The sequence below is a fragment of the Camarhynchus parvulus genome, chromosome 3 (assembly GCF_901933205.1).
Source record: "Camarhynchus parvulus chromosome 3, STF_HiC, whole genome shotgun sequence".
NCBI classification, from domain to species: Eukaryota; Metazoa; Chordata; class Aves; order Passeriformes; family Thraupidae; genus Camarhynchus; species Camarhynchus parvulus.
Window position 1 is genome coordinate 43,166,420 of NC_044573.1, and position 16,877 is coordinate 43,183,296.

Genomic DNA, 16,877 nt, shown 5'->3' on the forward strand with positions numbered 1-16,877 from the left:
TCTGAATGCCATGGGACAAAGGTTGGACTGAAAGGGAGGGAGGAGGAATGGTTTCATTTGAGATTTATGAGAAAGGAAAATGCATAAGCAAGAGGGACAACAAAAAACCAAAATGAGTGAAAGGAAGATAGGCGTTTTTCCTCTACCTCAGTATCTTAATTTGTTCTTTTGGGGCATACAGTAGCATACAGAGCAGTTTGCTGCAGGAAGCAATGGAAAAACCCATTAAAAGTCTGTAGAACTAAAATTCTTCAATGTCCTGCCTCAGTGATTCTAAAACAACATTTTACCATCTTTAAATTCATGTGCATTCTGTTGCCAGCTGACTCTTGTGCAGTGTTAGAGAGAGAGAAGCTTTTCAGCCACATGTGGATTTAGTGTCACCCCATCTGTGCACCTGTGGTTTGGGTGAGGAAAATGTCCCCAGGAGAGACACAGGGACTAGACAAGGCAAACTACAGCTCTGGATTTTGTGTTTGCCAGCTGGCAGGCAAGAGGCCTCCACAGTAAATGAGAGGATGGGAGCACGTGATTGTATATCATCTGTAGGGTCCACCCTCTCCAAACAAAGTCTGGTTTTGGGGGACAGATTATGTCACAGGTATCCTTCAGGTCAGTGGTGCATCCACTGGAAAAGTCTGTGCCCCTCTGGCATCTAACTTTCCAGCAGCGCAAGCAATCATGAGGACACAATGAAGTTTCACTGACAGATACTACAGATACTGACAGATATTACAAATCTCAGCTTGTAGCTGTTAATCATCAGACAGTGATTTTTACCCCTATCATCATGAAATCCATTGTGCCTGGGATAAGTTTTTAGTCCCTCCAGTCTGTAAATGCATCAAAAGAATGAACATCCCTAGAAAGTTAACCTTTCAAGTACAAGTTCATTTTAGAAGTTATACATGCAGTATTGTGTGTTGCTGAAAGCAAATGTTTCTGTTGGCGTGTTTAACACAAAATTAAAGATACTTGGACAAGTAATTTTGCCTATTTCTAGCAGAGAAAATATCAGTAACTTCAGCTTTAGGGAGCAATTGCTGTGGAACAGAGTGGAAGGCAGTGATATTCCTGCAAGCTGTCCAGATGAACTGCTGACTCTTGTGTACATGCACAGCACAGTGGGGACCTGGGCAGGTGGCTTCAGCCCTTCATGGGGGAAAGATCATCACCCCAGTGTCTGTACTGGGCTGTCTGTCAGCACTCTGTTACCAGATGTTGAGTGTCTGGTGCATCAGACAGTTGTGATTGATTCTCATTTTAGGAAAAAATAACACAGCTCTAGTGTTGGGATTCAGAGCACCTACTTGTCTTAAAATCTCATATATCCTAGTGGCTTTAGGCACATTCCCTAATGTTAAATATCTTCAGCAGGAGTGGTTTAAATCCTGGTTTCCTGGGGAGTAACTATGAAAGATGCAAATAGCAGATACCCCACTGGCTGTCTCAAGAAGGAGGACCATTTTTGTCTACCTCTCCAAGCAGTTTCAAAAACATAAACTCTGAGTGAAGTTGCGTTGACACAGAGACACAAACTCCTCTTAAGCTGTCGTTTGGCATGCTGGCTTCCTGAATTTGTTTTTTCTGTGTGCAGAAACCCAGTGGTCAAAGGGAAGAAGGATGCTGGAGTTTGTTAGGGTGTGTGAGGTGTTTAGTGTTGCAGTGACAATGCCCAGAAGAAAATCTTGAGTGGAAAGGAAAAATTTGGTAATCATTCTAGGACCTGTGTGGTGGACAGCAAAGGGGGCACTGGCAAATGCCCATTACATGGTGAAGTTAAAAGAAATTAGTGTACCCTTGTTTGGTATAAACTGAACCCTGACACTGGTCTGTGCAGCAAGTGAGGCAAGAAGCATTAGTTACAACAATGTATTACTAAGAAAATGTTTTGGAATTATTTTGAATGAGGTGAGCCTTCACAGGCAGTCTGTTTTTCAATTCAAACTTTTTGCAGGTGGCTTGTAACCTTTCCATTATGTGTTTAATACAAGGTCATATTAACTTTGGACAACTCATTGGCTTGCTGGTGCATCTCTTGTTATGGGGGAGGCTGCCCACACAATCTTCTATTGAAAACTGAAATAAGTGGAGAGATCAGATCTCTAGAATCTACACAAAAGGCTACATGTTTATATCTTTGCTGCTGTACATTCTTGTTAGATATCAGGCCATCAAACAAGGCCACAATTATTCTTCTTATAAAATACAGCTTTACCAGACAACCTAACGGTACTTTTAGCTCAGATAATGCATTTCTTATCAGTAGGGAAATAACTAAATAGTTGTTTCCATAGAAAGAACCATTTTCTTTCATAATGTATGAGGTCATATAAATACAAATTTAAGTTAGCTTGAAATAAAAGATTTTCCATTCCACATATGAATTCACACCAGGATAAGGAAGGATTTTATTTTTTTTTTAATATGGACCTCTCTTAGTCTGCCTTGAATATTTATAAATGTTTGGAAATTATACAGTCTCTCATTATCCTGGCTTTACTTACATGTTTTCACTTTTCAATGCATGCAGTAAATTCTGGACAGTTTTGAAGTTGTAGATTCCTGGATTTCAATATGAACTACTGTTACTTCCTGCTTTGGGTAAATGGACCACCTAAAGTGCAGTCAGCCTCTTGGAGAAATCACTGCTGAGTGTTGTGTGTGGGTGACTGACAACTCCAGCAGATGTTGAATGGGGTGAATTCAAGAAAGGCAGGTAGAAAGCCCTGAAGGCAGTAGCTTGCTGCTGAGGTCTGCCAGCATGTTTTGATCTCTCTGGAACTCAACCAGCTAACCCTTCCTTATTCCTTCACAAGCTGGATACATTATCGACTGACAGCTGTAGGGTAGCAGGGCTGTAACAATTCATGTTTGAGGGTTGAAGGGGCAAGGTTTTTAGGTGAAAAATTTCCAGCAGCATGCTAGGCTTAGTTAGATTGGGGCAAAGCTCCAGTCCAGTCTTTGTGCAGGACTTGAACTAAAAGAGTTAGGCTTGCCTGGTCAGAGATGGGCTTCAGGGCAGCATGTGGTTTGATCTAGCTTTTGCTGTCTGGCTACAGCCACAGGAGACCTGTTTTTCCAGGGATCACTGAAGTGCCTGGTGATCCAATTCAGTATTAATCATGCTATTTATGTTGCAGTGATTTTGCTTAACTTGAAGATTAAATATGTTGCCCTCCTTCTCTTCCAAGAAACACCATATTCTACAAACTGGCCATTTCTGCATTTTCTGAGACAATAACAATTTCAAGTGTTGTTATAATTCCCTTTGCTACTTTATCAAACTCAATACCACATTTTTCATTCATTTACACATCCTAACAGCCCGAGTTTAAGTGGTGTGTTAAGCCTTTCTATGTACATCAAAGCAACATGTAATTTTCACTTCCATTTTACCCAAGGCTTCTAAATCTAGAGGCGATAATTGTTATTTGCCTTCTAATTATGCCTCAGTTCAACCAGAGGCTTTGCAATGATCTAAAAACAAAGGACATTTCATGGCAAGATCCGGTGGGTTCCTTTACACCCGACTTCAGACGGGCCTGAGGTTTGAAAACAAAAATGCAGGATGGATTTCCTTAGTAAGGCATGTGTTTTGTTCTCCTCAGGGGATGAGCGCTCCCGGGAGTCTCCAGCCCCAGCCGAAGCACAGATGCAAGCTGGGGCGGAAGGCGCTGGAAGGGTGAGCCGCTGCTGCTGGAAATGTTCCGTGACGCAACTCAAGAAGATTTTCTGGGGTGTGGCCGTGGTCCTGGGTGTCTGCTCCTCTTGGTCAGGCTCAACCCAGCTAGCAAAACTGACCTTTAAGAAATTCGATGCACCCTTCACTCTAACATGGTTTGCAACAAACTGGAACTTTTTATTCTTTCCTTTGTATTATCTGGGACATGTTTTTAAGTCAGCTGAAAAGCAGTCTCCAAAGCAAAGATACAGGTATGGGAGCTTTTGTTTTTAATCCCGTGGCTCTTGCATGCTGCTCTGCATTTCACAGACATTTTGTTCAAATCAGTCAGTTACATCAAACTTGTGTTTGCTTTCCTCTCCAGGTTTGTTAAAGGATGGTCTGATTTCATTGTGTGTCCTGTGTTAGATGCTGTTATTATTCCTAATATATTTTCCAACACATGCAAGTCATGTAATGAAAGTCTGCATTTTCTGCAATTATTTATCCAGAGTTTTCTGCAAACATATATTTTTTTATTGATATCTCTTTCCCCTACCCATGGCTGACTTCTGTGTCAGTCTCTGAGTAAGCTAAGTAAGCTTTTCTTTTCCAAGCTGAGGACTAGAGCAGAGCCTTGAATAGCTGAGTAAAAAGTCCTGCAGTATTTTCCTGGCACTACACCCTTGACATCAAAGGCCAAGCTCTGATCCCAGTTAAACTTGAGCTGTTATGTTTATTTCCGGGAGGAAGCGCAGTCATAACCAAAGGCAGCACTTTGTCTTCAGCACACCTTGTCTTCATAGCGAGCCAAACCCACAGAGCCTGAGCCCTGAGTGCCTCCAGGAGAGGCTGAGGATGCTCGGGCTGCTTGAAGGACTGCCTCTCCCTGAGCACTCCCTCAGCTCTGCTCTGCTCTGCTCATTTTGGCCTGAGAGGTGGCTGGGACAGATGGGATGACTCAGCCATCAAGATGTCCCATGTCAGAGAGCTTCCCTGATACATGGAAGGATGTGAACAACCTTTTCCCCTTCTGTTACACAGTGGGGCTCATAGACTTTTAATGAAGTAGCTCAGAAAAGTAAACACTAAGAAGTACACATTTCTCAGCTCCCAGCTGCACGGCAGCCAGGTGGAAACTTACTACAAGAAAAATCTAAGAAGCCAGGTTACTCAGGAAAGGCTCTACCTCAGGTGCTTAGGGCTAAGATATTTTACTGCTTAGCCATCATTACAGTGTCTTCATCTTTTAAATAATGTGGAGGCTGCAGATAATGGGTATGACCATTCACTGCAGGTTCTAGAGCAGGATCCAGAAGTTCTAAAGGCATTTTCATAGGTGCCGTGTTTCCTGAGCTTCAGTCTTGAGGTTGTATTTGTTCACAGCAAATACAGAGGAGTATGGAGGTTACAGAAAGCTACAGCTTAATCTAAACCCAGCAACAAATGCTAGCCTAAAAGCAAATACCTTTTTGTTTCTTTGGTTTTAAGTATTTGTCTTCCCAGCTGCTCTCAGATAATGTTTTAAATACCACTGAATTCTGGGGTGAGCTGTTGTGGTTTGCCAAATCCCTGGGGTTAAAAACCCAGAGCACTGTGCTCATTGCTGCAGTAAATCGATACAGTTGGTAGTTTCATGTCTTTTATTAATTAAATGAGGGATGAATTGAAGAGCAGGTGCCAGTCCTGCAGCCTGTTTGGGATGCAGGGGGGACATCATTAGCAGTAGGCTTGCCCAGGCTTCGTAAAGAGTGCATGTTTGTGTGTCTGACAAGCAGACTGAACAGGGTTAACTTACAGAGGTTTTTCTGGATGTCAGGGAAGATGTGTTCCTTTGGAGATGCAGCTGTGGCTCCCAGCTTTGCTGCAGATTTGTTCTGTGGTTTGGAGCAAGTCACTGCAGACCTCTGATTTCCTTATACTCTCTATTGTTTTGGAGGAGCCAGTCCTTCAGGGAGGAGGGAGTTCTTCTCCTTGCCATGTGTTTACAGTGTCTGCCTCAGCATGTCCCCTATCTCCACTGAGGCCTTTTGGTGGTGCTGCACCAAGAGTTACTGTGAAATTATTTACTGTTCACCTGCTTACTCCATTACAGCTGAGATATCACGTGTGTATACGTCAGTAAACCTGAGCATTACAGTCCAGCCTCCCCTCCTAATTATTCCTTTTTTTCCATGTTGTATATGTGTGCAGATATATAGATAAAGAGATACACTGGGAATTTGCAGCTCCATACGAGGCATCACCATCCTCAGGAAAGCTTGCAGTCCAGGCATGGTTGGGCACTTTAGGGAGATATTTCACAGACTTCTGGGTAGTTAAAAGAAGACAATTCTGACCTAGAACTGTAAAGAAATTGGCATAATCATTTTCTGCTTCTTTTATCCTTTACTTTCATCTATATTTTACATCTTATCTGAGCTCACTGGCAGGAATTTGGAACAAGATAAATTAAAAGGCAATAGTGGGAAAAGGTGGAAATATGATATCTAAGTCACCTTAACAGTGAAGTAGAAAAGGAGGGGGTTCTCAGATCTTGCCTACAAAGGCTGCTAAAATCCACAGGTACCTAATGTTTTTTGGCACCAAAGCTCCCCCAGGACACCTGCCCATCCACCTCAGCAGGACTGGGCTGCTCAGCCTCCCCTCCCCCTGGCACAGGCAGTGCTTTCACACTGCCCCTTCCTGAGGGCACCAGGGACAGCCCGTGTGCTGTGGGTGCCTCCCTGTACAGTATGTACAGGGCATGTAAAAACAGCAGCCACCAGGAAAAATACACAAAAGGGGGATCATAAAATGTAGCAACAGTGAATAGATGTATAGTCCCTTCTGCACAGATTATATGGTCTATTACAGTTTTTAAATTCATGTTGTATTATACCAGTATGTATGCTATGCTGTAAATACATGAATTTTTATGTTTTGTAGTCTCACAAGAAGAACATACCTGTCGTGGACATAAACCAGTTTTTAGCTGGTTTATGACAGAAAACCAGATTTTTTTTTCCCTTTTTGTAGCATGTATAATAGTAGTAAATTTGCCACCAAAATTTTGTAGTGACACATTGAATGTTAGAGCAAGTTTATTCAGTTTCTTTATCAGATTTTGAGTATTAGGCCACAATGTGAAGTATTAAGGACTTATGATTGAACCATATTGCATGGTAAGGAACTTGCTGTTTTAGCTGAAGTAGACCATCAGTGTGTCCACACCATGGGGAGAGAGTCACTCTTCACAGCAAACCAGAACTCATGCATTCACTTCCAACTGCTCTACACTCCCTGAGCAGCTCCATCAAATGCTGCCAGGGTTGTGCTCAGGTGTAGACTGCTCAGGGAGAACTTCTCCCATGGTTGCCACCGAGGATGTCATGGCGCAGGACTGTGTGCATGGAAGTGATACAGAGAGCTCTGGAAGGCCATGGAAGAGCATGCCAGCATCACTCTCCTACTTCTTGAGAAAGTGCTCAGTAGCTTAAAATAAAATTACTGTAACTAAATTATTAGTCATTTCAACCATTGTCCAGTCCAGAAATAACACATGTAATGATTTGTGCACCTAATGCATCATTTAAGAGTACTTCATACTTTTTGCTTCCAAACTGCTTTATGAAATGACACATTTAATCTGATGAGCTATTCTCCATCATGCCTACATTATTAATTTATGACGTAACATAAATTAAAAGCACTAGGGCTTAAAACTCCCTGGCTACATGAAAGATTAAATTAAAATCTCTGCAAGATATTGCTTAGCTTTGTGTATCTCTAGGCAGAAAACATGCCTTTTATAAAGACTCGTCCTCTGTGTTCCAGCTGGGAGGAATAATAGAGGGGTTTGCTCACATTTTAGAAAAATACCTCAGAAAGCTTGTTTATTTGGATGGTATAGTCCTATCTAATGACTTTTTTGAGAAGGAAAGAAAAGGACTTGCAAGAATGATTTGCTGGATTATTTATTTATTTATAATTTAGATTTTTTTTTCTTTTATTTCATAAAGATTTAGGGCTAAAGAAAACACCAGAAGCTAGAACTAAATCTCTTCTGAAACCTTGAATGCACCTGATGTGCATTCACCTGGGTGAATGAAAGAATCATCACAGTACAGTCCCTGCACTGATCTGCAACCATATTTGAACATGTTTTAGAATGTTCTTTTTCAAAACATTTGGAAAAGACAGTTTTGTCTCTATATTGCCCCCAAATTATCTGCCACTAATCCTTCAGAATTTGAAGATTTTTCTTTGAAAATACAGAAAAGGTTACAGGTAACACTGAAGTATTGTTGTGTCTTTGAAACTGAATCAAAATACTGGTGCAACAATGGTAGAGGATGAGCATAGTAGATCTCACTTATCTTATATACCAACATATTGAGTACACAAAAGTCACTTTTGATCTATATGCCCATGGGCTCAGAATCGAGATTTGGTTCTGCAGGGGCCACAAAGTTTCAGTGCCACAGCTTCACTTGAAGTCCAGGAGAATGTGGGCCAGTTTCTAAATGTTTCCCAGGTATTTCTGCTGTGTTGGAGAAGATGAGACTCCAGCCACCACCCCCAGTAGTGCAAGGAGCTGAGTCTGTTAGTTTTATCCGGACTCATATGAAGTGCAATTCACTGCACCATGGGTACTGCCCTCCTTTTCTGCAGCAGGCACAGAACCCCACTGCTAACCAAACCCCTGGCCATGAGGAAGCTCAAAGGGGAAAGAAGGTCAGAGCCATTTGGCATGACTGGATGCTGTTTTACTATCGATTTTTCAGTGGTTTGTGATCGTGAGTCTCTCTTACCCAGAAACATTAAAATGTTGCAGTGTGGTTAACTTTTGGCATCCTGCTGATGTATATTACTACTTAGATGGGAGCTTCGCCACCAGAGCAGACAGCATTAAGAGAGTCATAAATAAGCTGTGGAGGCATCAAGACATGACAAATGCAAATGTTTTTAGCAAATGTCATCCAGTGAAGCATGTTTTCTTTCAAAAAACTTCAGTTTATAAACACTATTTGTCTAATTCAGAACATTATCCTTAAAATAATACCTATTTACTTTGTGCTCCTCCTACATTTCAAGTTCACATTAGCTTCTTGGGGAAAATAAAAATTATAATAATAAAACAACCAAGAAACAAAATAAACAATTGAAATTAAAAGATAAAGCATCTGATTCTTACCCAAGTTTGACAGAGACCAGTTAAGAGTAACTCCAGATTAAATCAGTTTGATGTCTACAGCAAGGGCTCAGTTTGATCTCTACAGTCATCTGTCACCTTTGTGTTTGGTATCAAAACAATTAATTAAAAGAAGATGTGGATATTATAAAAAAGGTTTATGATACTTGTAGTCATCTTTGTCGCTCCTACAGAGAGATACCTGAGAGGTGCTGGAGGTGTTGTGTTATTGATGGACCACTGTATTGCTTCTCTGACTGTTTTCAGTGAATATGCATTTTTCTGCCAGAGGTCCAGGCTGAAGACAAGGCCAAATTGTACAAACAGCAAGCAGCAGTAGTAGTGAAGCCTTCTGCTGGAGCAGCATGGCATTTGTGGTAGTGGTGGTGCTGGTGGATGTGTGTCCAGTGTCCAACCTTCTGTCTGCAGGGCATCTAGCATGGTTGTGGAGCATCCATTTGGGCTTAGCTCAGCTGAAGCCCAAGCCACAGAGCTCAGGGTGATGCTGTTGTTAACTTCTGTTACCACTTCCTGATGAAACCTGCAGTAGCTGCTTTTCTTGCCTTTTGAAGAGGAAAGTGTGTCCCCATGGGAGGTGGGATTGGTGTGCTGTCACCCCACAGGGGTTCTGGAAGTGGCTTCTTGCTTCTGCCTTGACGTAATACAGCTGTGCTGTACCATGGCCAGATGATTGCATGAGTCGTGGTTTCAGCTGCTTCTTTGGGCAGACTTGTGTTCTTAGGCGATTAAAATTAATGTCATGGTCTTTTGGTCTTTATGCCCCCTCAAAAATTTTCTCAGCCAGCTCTCAAAAATATGCTCTACAGGTTGCCTGTTCCTGAGAAAATAACAGCTCCTGAGTTTTTCTAGAGGAGCCTCCTGTTCACATCAGTCTCTTCTGAAGACAGTACCAAGGGTTGGATTAGGGAGGAAATGTGACACAGCTGGCTTCTCCGTGTCACACTGCATATTCCAGCACTGCCAGCTTGGAGCTGAATGTCTGGTTTCCCACAAAACTCAGAGGGAGAGCAAAACCTACAGCAGAAACACAAATGTGAGGCATGTAAGGTAAACGGCAGGAAAAGGTGAGGAGAAAGAGAAAAGGCTATGGTCAAACTGGCAGCTAGTGGGAGCCCTCCACCATCCCAGATTTAGGCACCTAATTAGAATTGAGATGCTGCTCCACTCAATGTCTTCCATTGAAAAGCTTAAAAAACTGCTTTTGGACTACGGTAAAGGTGATCATTTTTCCCTCCCTCAAATGCATGATATAGAGCTTGGTACCTGCATCAGACTCGTGATGTGAGTGGCTGGCAGAAAGCCACAAAATTAATGGCCCAGTCCTATCTTCTCTGGAGGTAGCTTCACAATGGTAAGCCTGCATGGTGGGCCCAGGAACATAAAGTGACATTTATATGCTTACCTTCCTTTCTAAATCTCCTGGAAATACCTTTGAGAGATTTCTTTTAAAATTCTGTTTGACTAATTTGCTAATTCCTTCTATTCAGGCAGTTAACACTGTCTCTGAGAACTCATGTTTTGGCTTTTGTGAGAAAATGATTGTGGGTCCTTCTTTAGGACACCAGTCCTTTCTAATTTAACCTCACAGATTCTACTTGGAGTTTGCATTTGTTTTTCAGACTGTGATGTTCTGAAAAGAGCTAAACGTTTGTGTCCTGTGAAAAGCTTTCCCTTAATCTGAAGAGCCTTCATCTCTTCAGAATCACCTCTTCTGGGCTTTTGGACTTCGTGAGGTGCTAATTGAGAATAAAAATTGGCTACTGCCTGATCAGGACAGACCCACATTCTTTAATCTTGAGCCTGGTTTGCAAAATCATTCCAAGGACGATTGAATTAAGTAATGTCCTGTAATTTTGTCTTGTTGTTCCATTACTTTTGTCTCCTCTGCTGGGGCTTGAACAGATGCTTCAAAATAATTATATTATCTGCCTCCTATGAGGTAACAGTGCTTGAGGCAAGGACTAGAAGGAGAAATAATTGTTCTTGTTACCTGCAGACAGGGCATGTGCTATGAAACAACGTATTTATGTAATGGCTTTTGCTTGGAAAAAAATGTTGTGTCTTGCAGCACCAAATGCTCTCTCTGGTCAGTGGTTAAACTGCATTTCATTATCACTGCCTCTGGTTAGTTAAGCGAGCTGCTAAGCTCCCACACTGCTAGGGCTTTTCTCAGGAGACCTTAAGAGCAAATCTGCCTCTGCTGGTCCCACCCAAGATGATCTGACCTCTCTGCACTCACTGAGACCTTGGGACAAAAGCAAGACAGGCTGAAGGCACCTCAGGTCACCTCCTACCTTTCCTGCCTCCAGGCACGACCTGCACACACAGACAGAAAAGTAGCTGTATTTTATGGCTGGCAAAGGAAAAAAAAGGACTGGGAAAAGAGCGTGAGATCATGTTTACTGCATAGAGGATGAAGCAGAAAGCTGAGGTGAGCATGCATTTGCTGTTTTTCCAATCATCATACATGGAAGAAGGTTTCACAGGTGGCCTTTTTGCAGAATGTTGTTTACCTTAGTCACCACACCAAGTACCTGGACCCCCAGTGCACAAACTCATTAAACGGGGACTGTCCTAGATAGATTCTCCACAATGTTTACAGCAGCAACAAAAATAACTACAAAACCCAAGAAGGAATGATAAGGAATTCTGCTTTTGTTTTTTCCAGCACAAATCTGTGTCAAAAGACCTTGAAGGCATCTACCTTTAAAGCTGCTTTAAAAAAGGAAAGTACATGTATGGCAACAGACTTTGTAGCTATAATTAACAGCTCTCAATAAAGACGGATGGTACAGTGAGAAGTGTTGGAGGCTGACAGTACTACAGAAGTGGAAAAAACCTATTTGTCCAGCTGCCTAGTGGTTATGGACTGTGTCCAGATTTCCCAGGATTGTTTGTGTTTGTATGAAAAGGCAGCCTCATATAAATGCACAGGTACCTGGCTGAGGATCCTGTTCAGTCCAGGTCTTCAGGAGCTGGCCACCCTTGCTTGCTAGACAAAGCTGTAAGTGGTAAAAAAGAACAAATAGCCAAAGGTGGAGGCTGGCAGCAACAGAGATTTATGAACAGGGCATCATAAACTGAAAAGCCCTACAGCTACAAAATGTTGTCTGTGAACATCATAAGGGCTTTTGTAGGGAAATAATGTTAAGGTATGAGCTGATGGGCAGACAGGTTCATATATGTGTTCACACACTCATGTACAACCATTTTTTGTTTTACAATAGCTTTCCAAATAGTAGCTTTTTTTCCAGAGAATCTGATTCAAAAATGGGGAAGGCAAACAACATATGGTTTTGTTACCTTGTTCACCTGCTTTGGGTGACAGTGAAGACTACTTCTCTTCATCCTGCCTGTAGAAAAGGAAGAACTCCTCCTGTTGGTTTGTTTGCCAGTCCTTGGGGTCAGGGCTACAACTCAGTGAGTTTAAAGAAAGAGCCTCATTTACTTTATGGCTTCATGGTCACTGCCATATCATTTGGGTCTCTTGGCTAAGCAAGCCTACATGAAGTCTCCTGCCTCGTCTGTTCCCTGTTCCTCATATCTCTGACTGAGACATGAGCTCACTGAGCTCTTCCCCACCTAGAGCTGGTGTTGATTGCTTTTGGTTTGTTTATTTATAAATTGTGTCCCTTCTCTTTGGAGCTGGAAGCTGTTTACTCATTTACTGAAGCTTTTCATTTCACAAGCAGTTAGAGACTGCTGCAATGTTCCCTTCATATCTTCAAAAACCTTCCACTGCCTGAGTGAAACATTCAGATTCCCACTGAGGAATGGAAGCCTTATGTGAAGGATGGCATCTCCCATCTCTTTCAGCATCCTCAGCTATTAAGCCTCAGGGATCTCAAGTGCCTTCAAGCACCCGAGTGCCCCTTCAGTGACAGAGTATTATTAACCTTCATGTAGTACATTGCTAAGATGAGGCACCTTGGATGGTATTAATCCAGGTCCATTTGCTAGGGGAGGACTCTATGTCTTTTTCCTCTACATCATCTGGCACTTGCCCTTGCATTGCATCTGAAAAAATGTTCTGCTTCACCAAAATACTGCATTTTTTAAACGTTATTTTCTTCACTCTATCTATTATAGAGGCTAGCCAGGCCAACTGAAAATTTTATTTTGCCTTTTCTGCACTGGAACTGCAACTTTCTCCACTAGTCTGGCTTATTATACCTTCAGCTGGAGTACATACAGATTTCCAAGTACAGAAAGATAATTCTTCCAATATGAAAACCTCCTATTCAATAGCACACTAAAAAATAGCAGGAATCTCACCTCTACTTTCAGTACCTCTGAAGAGTGACTGGAAGAAAAATGAAACCACAGCTCTGTAACATTGTCTGTAATGATATTTTTTCCATCTAACAAGTGGTGGTCTTGTTAGACCATCTCACCTGAACATCAGGTCATAGAATCATGTAATTCTAGCTGCTGGGGACCTGGGGAGGCAGTTCTAGTCCAACCTGCTCAGTGCAGAGCCACATCAGATCTACCTTTTAATTTTGTTAATGATTAGTGGTCTGCAGACACTGAATGAGGCATAACTGTTATTAAATTTAGATGTGCTTTATTGCATCTTTTATTGTGCTGTCTCTAGGATATCCCAAAATTACACATACTAGAATATATTGCCGTGAATGTATCCATTCTGCTTCTGCTGGCCCCTTTCTGCCAGAGGCTTCTTAAATGTTTTTCTGTCCTCAGGCAAAGAGATGTTGATTCAAACAAGGAGCATTTGATTTATTTTTTATGAACCTTGAAATTTAAAAAGAAATTGTATTAAGCCACTAAAATGAGAGCTTAGCTTATTTTTAATAATCAAATAAATTTTCATCTAGCATTTTCAGTTTTAATGAAGTTCTCTATATTAAATGTGATGGGTGCAGGCAGCACTTGACCCTAGCTAGAATAATTCCACTGAGTCCCATAACAGAATGCTAATTTTGTCACAGAATGGCAGAGATCTTAAAGATCATCTAGTTCCAACTCCCCCACCATGGACAGGGACACCTCCTACTAGACCAGATTGCTCAAATCCCCATCCAGCCTGACCTTAAACACTTCCAGGGATGTGGCATCACAGCTTCTCTGGACACCCTGTTCTAGTGCCTCACCACCCTCACAGCAACTAATTTCTTCCTAATTTCTATCAGAAAGTGTCTGGCTGGGTGAGTATTAAAAATATCAAGTTAATGACATTTAGATGTATTTCATCTCACAGAGGGGACCTCAGGTTTTTACCAGCCTGAAATTCACCCTGAAATTCACCTCCACATTACTTTTTTTTTGTCTTTTGATTCTGGAGAAGTGAAATAGAAAAACTTAGTGTTTAAAAATAGTGTGCCAGAACAAGATATAGTGACATACAGACACATGATCAGCTGCTTTCTGTTAATATGTATGCAGACCTGCCTTTGCTCATGAAATTTTTAACAATTAAGGCCAACCATCTGAAAGTCTTACAGCATTTGACAAAGAGCTCTGTTGATGTCATAGGTTTTCCAGAGAATTTATAAAACCATGCTCTTCTGTAGTTCCAGATAGATCCTGCCATAATTTTCTGCTTTATCAACTTCCATGTGTATTTATTTAGCAGAGTTGTACTCTTGATCATGTAAGACAGATAACTGTGTGGGAGTATGATAAAGATCAGCTAAACCATGGATCGAGGAAGGTGAGGAAGGAGCTGAGTGACATCAAGCAGAATAAGGGGGGTAATTGAAACAAGGAGGGTGGTTTCTCTCAGTGTGCTAGCGAGCTGTCAGGAGTCTGAAAAGCCAGAAGAACCTCGAAGAGTGGTTAGTGCATACTTGGGAATCAGAGATGGTGGGCCAGATGTTGTGTACTGTGGAAGCAGAGTGCATGAGCTCTGCTGAAACGTAACATTTGCATGAATGATAGTACTTATAGCTGCTCTATGAGCTAAGAGGGCTCAATAAATCCTGTGGGATTTCAGTGGACAGTTTCCTTCTCATACATAGCATTGCTCATGTATAGGGTCCTGTGGCTGGCTGCTGGCTCCTAGCGTGGGATATACCAGGTTTGGCTTGGTTTGGCTCATCAGCCATCCAAGTTATAGAGGTCCAAATAAATCACTCAGAACCACCTAGGGGAAGACATAATCATACCACCAAGAGTTATTTCATGTGTTAATGGAATTGTTTATTAAAAAGAATGAGTGTGCAACTAAAATTTGCCAAACTACTAAAGATATCTTCTTGCAGTCTTTTCAAAAGTAAGGTGTGAATTGGCTTTATTTTCAGGTGAACAGGAGTCATTATGAGGAAATTGCTCTTGAAAATTGTGCCAGTTATATGTATAGTTAATTGTGGACTTTACTTTTGGCTGGCAAGTTGCAAACTAACGCGTCTGCTGCTTTATATTTCTTGAGCTTTGCTTTGTTTTAAGGATTAAAACAAAACAAAACAAAAAACATCTGGCTTCCTGGATGTGTTTGCTGCAAGAAACCAGACACAAGTGGTTTCGAGAAACTGGAGACAAGTGTGTTTCCTCCATAGCAATTGTGCTAAAAACAAACTGTTCTCTTTGTCAGTGTGGCCTCAGACACTTTCCACTGTTATGCTGCTGGTATCTGGAGTCTCAAAAAGCTTTTTTCTAGCTCAGAACAGTAAATAACCACAGGTTTTAGGGACATGTAGAAACATCTAATAGGGATATCTGAGAGATGACCAAGTCTTGTTATCAATCTCACGTCGTGATCGGAGTGTGCAACAACAAATTGTCCTTCCTCAAGCAACTCAGCTGCCAAAGGCTACAGATGGGTTTGTCTTCAGCAAAAGCTCAGCCTTTACATGCCTTTGGGCTAACAGCCATGACCATGCAGTTCTTCCACATGAAGCGTGCTGATGGCACCTACTAGATGTTGTGCAGCTGACAGGAAAAAGATGCAATAGTTCATTAGTTTTTTCATTCCCTTTAATTCAGACATTTTCAAAAGGAATGGCACTGAAAGCTTTGTAGTACTGAAGGTGCATAATAATTGCATCAAAATTGCCCATCTGCGGCTAAAGCAAGATAATTGCCTAGGCGTGTTCACATTTGCAGAAGAGATTTTGAATAATAAATGTTTATAAAGCCCTTCTGTCATCATGTTATCCAATCCTCACCCGTGAGCCAAACTCTCAGTTCATTTATACTCTTTTCAAACCAAAAATATCTCATGTTGGCACAGCTCTGGTGAAGACGAGAATCTGGACTAGTGTAAGTTACCTGAAACTGTCTTCCAGCTCCCCAGCAACATTTAGGAACCAAATGGAAAGAGAATAATCAGCAAACCCTGGTGATTCCCTGCTAGTGTTATTTTCTGTATAGTTAATAATTAATTTGAATAATTACTAAAATTTAGGAGTGCCAGTGCTGATTTTCAGTGATGCTGAATGGCACTCCTTCTTGAGGAGCAAAGCTTGTCAAAGGGTCAGAGCCGCAAAAAGGTTAAGACACGTGCCCCACCCTGCAAACCAGCCCTAAACATCTATGTGTGGCTTCTAGCAGACATTTCCTCCTCCTCAGGAGCCTCTCTTCTCTGGCAGAGGTAAGGTGTAAGCCGATCCATCCCCACAAGCACAGAAGGATGAAGATACAGTGGCACTGGCAGCAGCAGGTGAGATGCAAGCCATCTTAATTTGGCTTCTCATGGCTGATCTAACCTACTCCAGCAGATAAGCTCCTTAGCACACACTCAGCTCACCCAAGCCTTTGAAAACAGTCCCTCCATGCTCAACAAAGTGCAGACAGCTGAAACACATGTCCTGGTTTAAGTGCATGCTTATCTGGTCAATCCCTCCTCCACTGGGACTCGGTTTATAGCCGCCTCCTTGCTCTGATGTTCTCCCCTTTTCTGGCAATTAAAGATGTAAATAGCACTGACCAGAGAAGATTTGTTAATGCAGCTTTGTTTCTTCTTCAAGAATGAATTAATTGATTTTTCCATTAGACTTGGTACAAATCACGCTGTTGTCCCCATAGTCCTCTGTGTGTCTGAGTGATTCCTGATAGCTG

General features: G+C 41.8%; 1 protein-coding gene across 2 annotated transcripts in view; it reads left to right on the plus strand.

Moving 5' to 3' along the window:
* Positions 1-16,877, plus strand: part of SLC35F3 (solute carrier family 35 member F3) — a 162,370-nt gene that overhangs the window by 113,719 nt on the left and 31,774 nt on the right. For both annotated transcript variants that reach the window (XM_030946381.1, XM_030946382.1), the window contains one exon: positions 3,612-3,936. In XM_030946381.1, the coding sequence (XP_030802241.1) occupies positions 3,612-3,936 (325 nt within the window). The remainder of the gene's footprint in view (positions 1-3,611; positions 3,937-16,877) is intronic.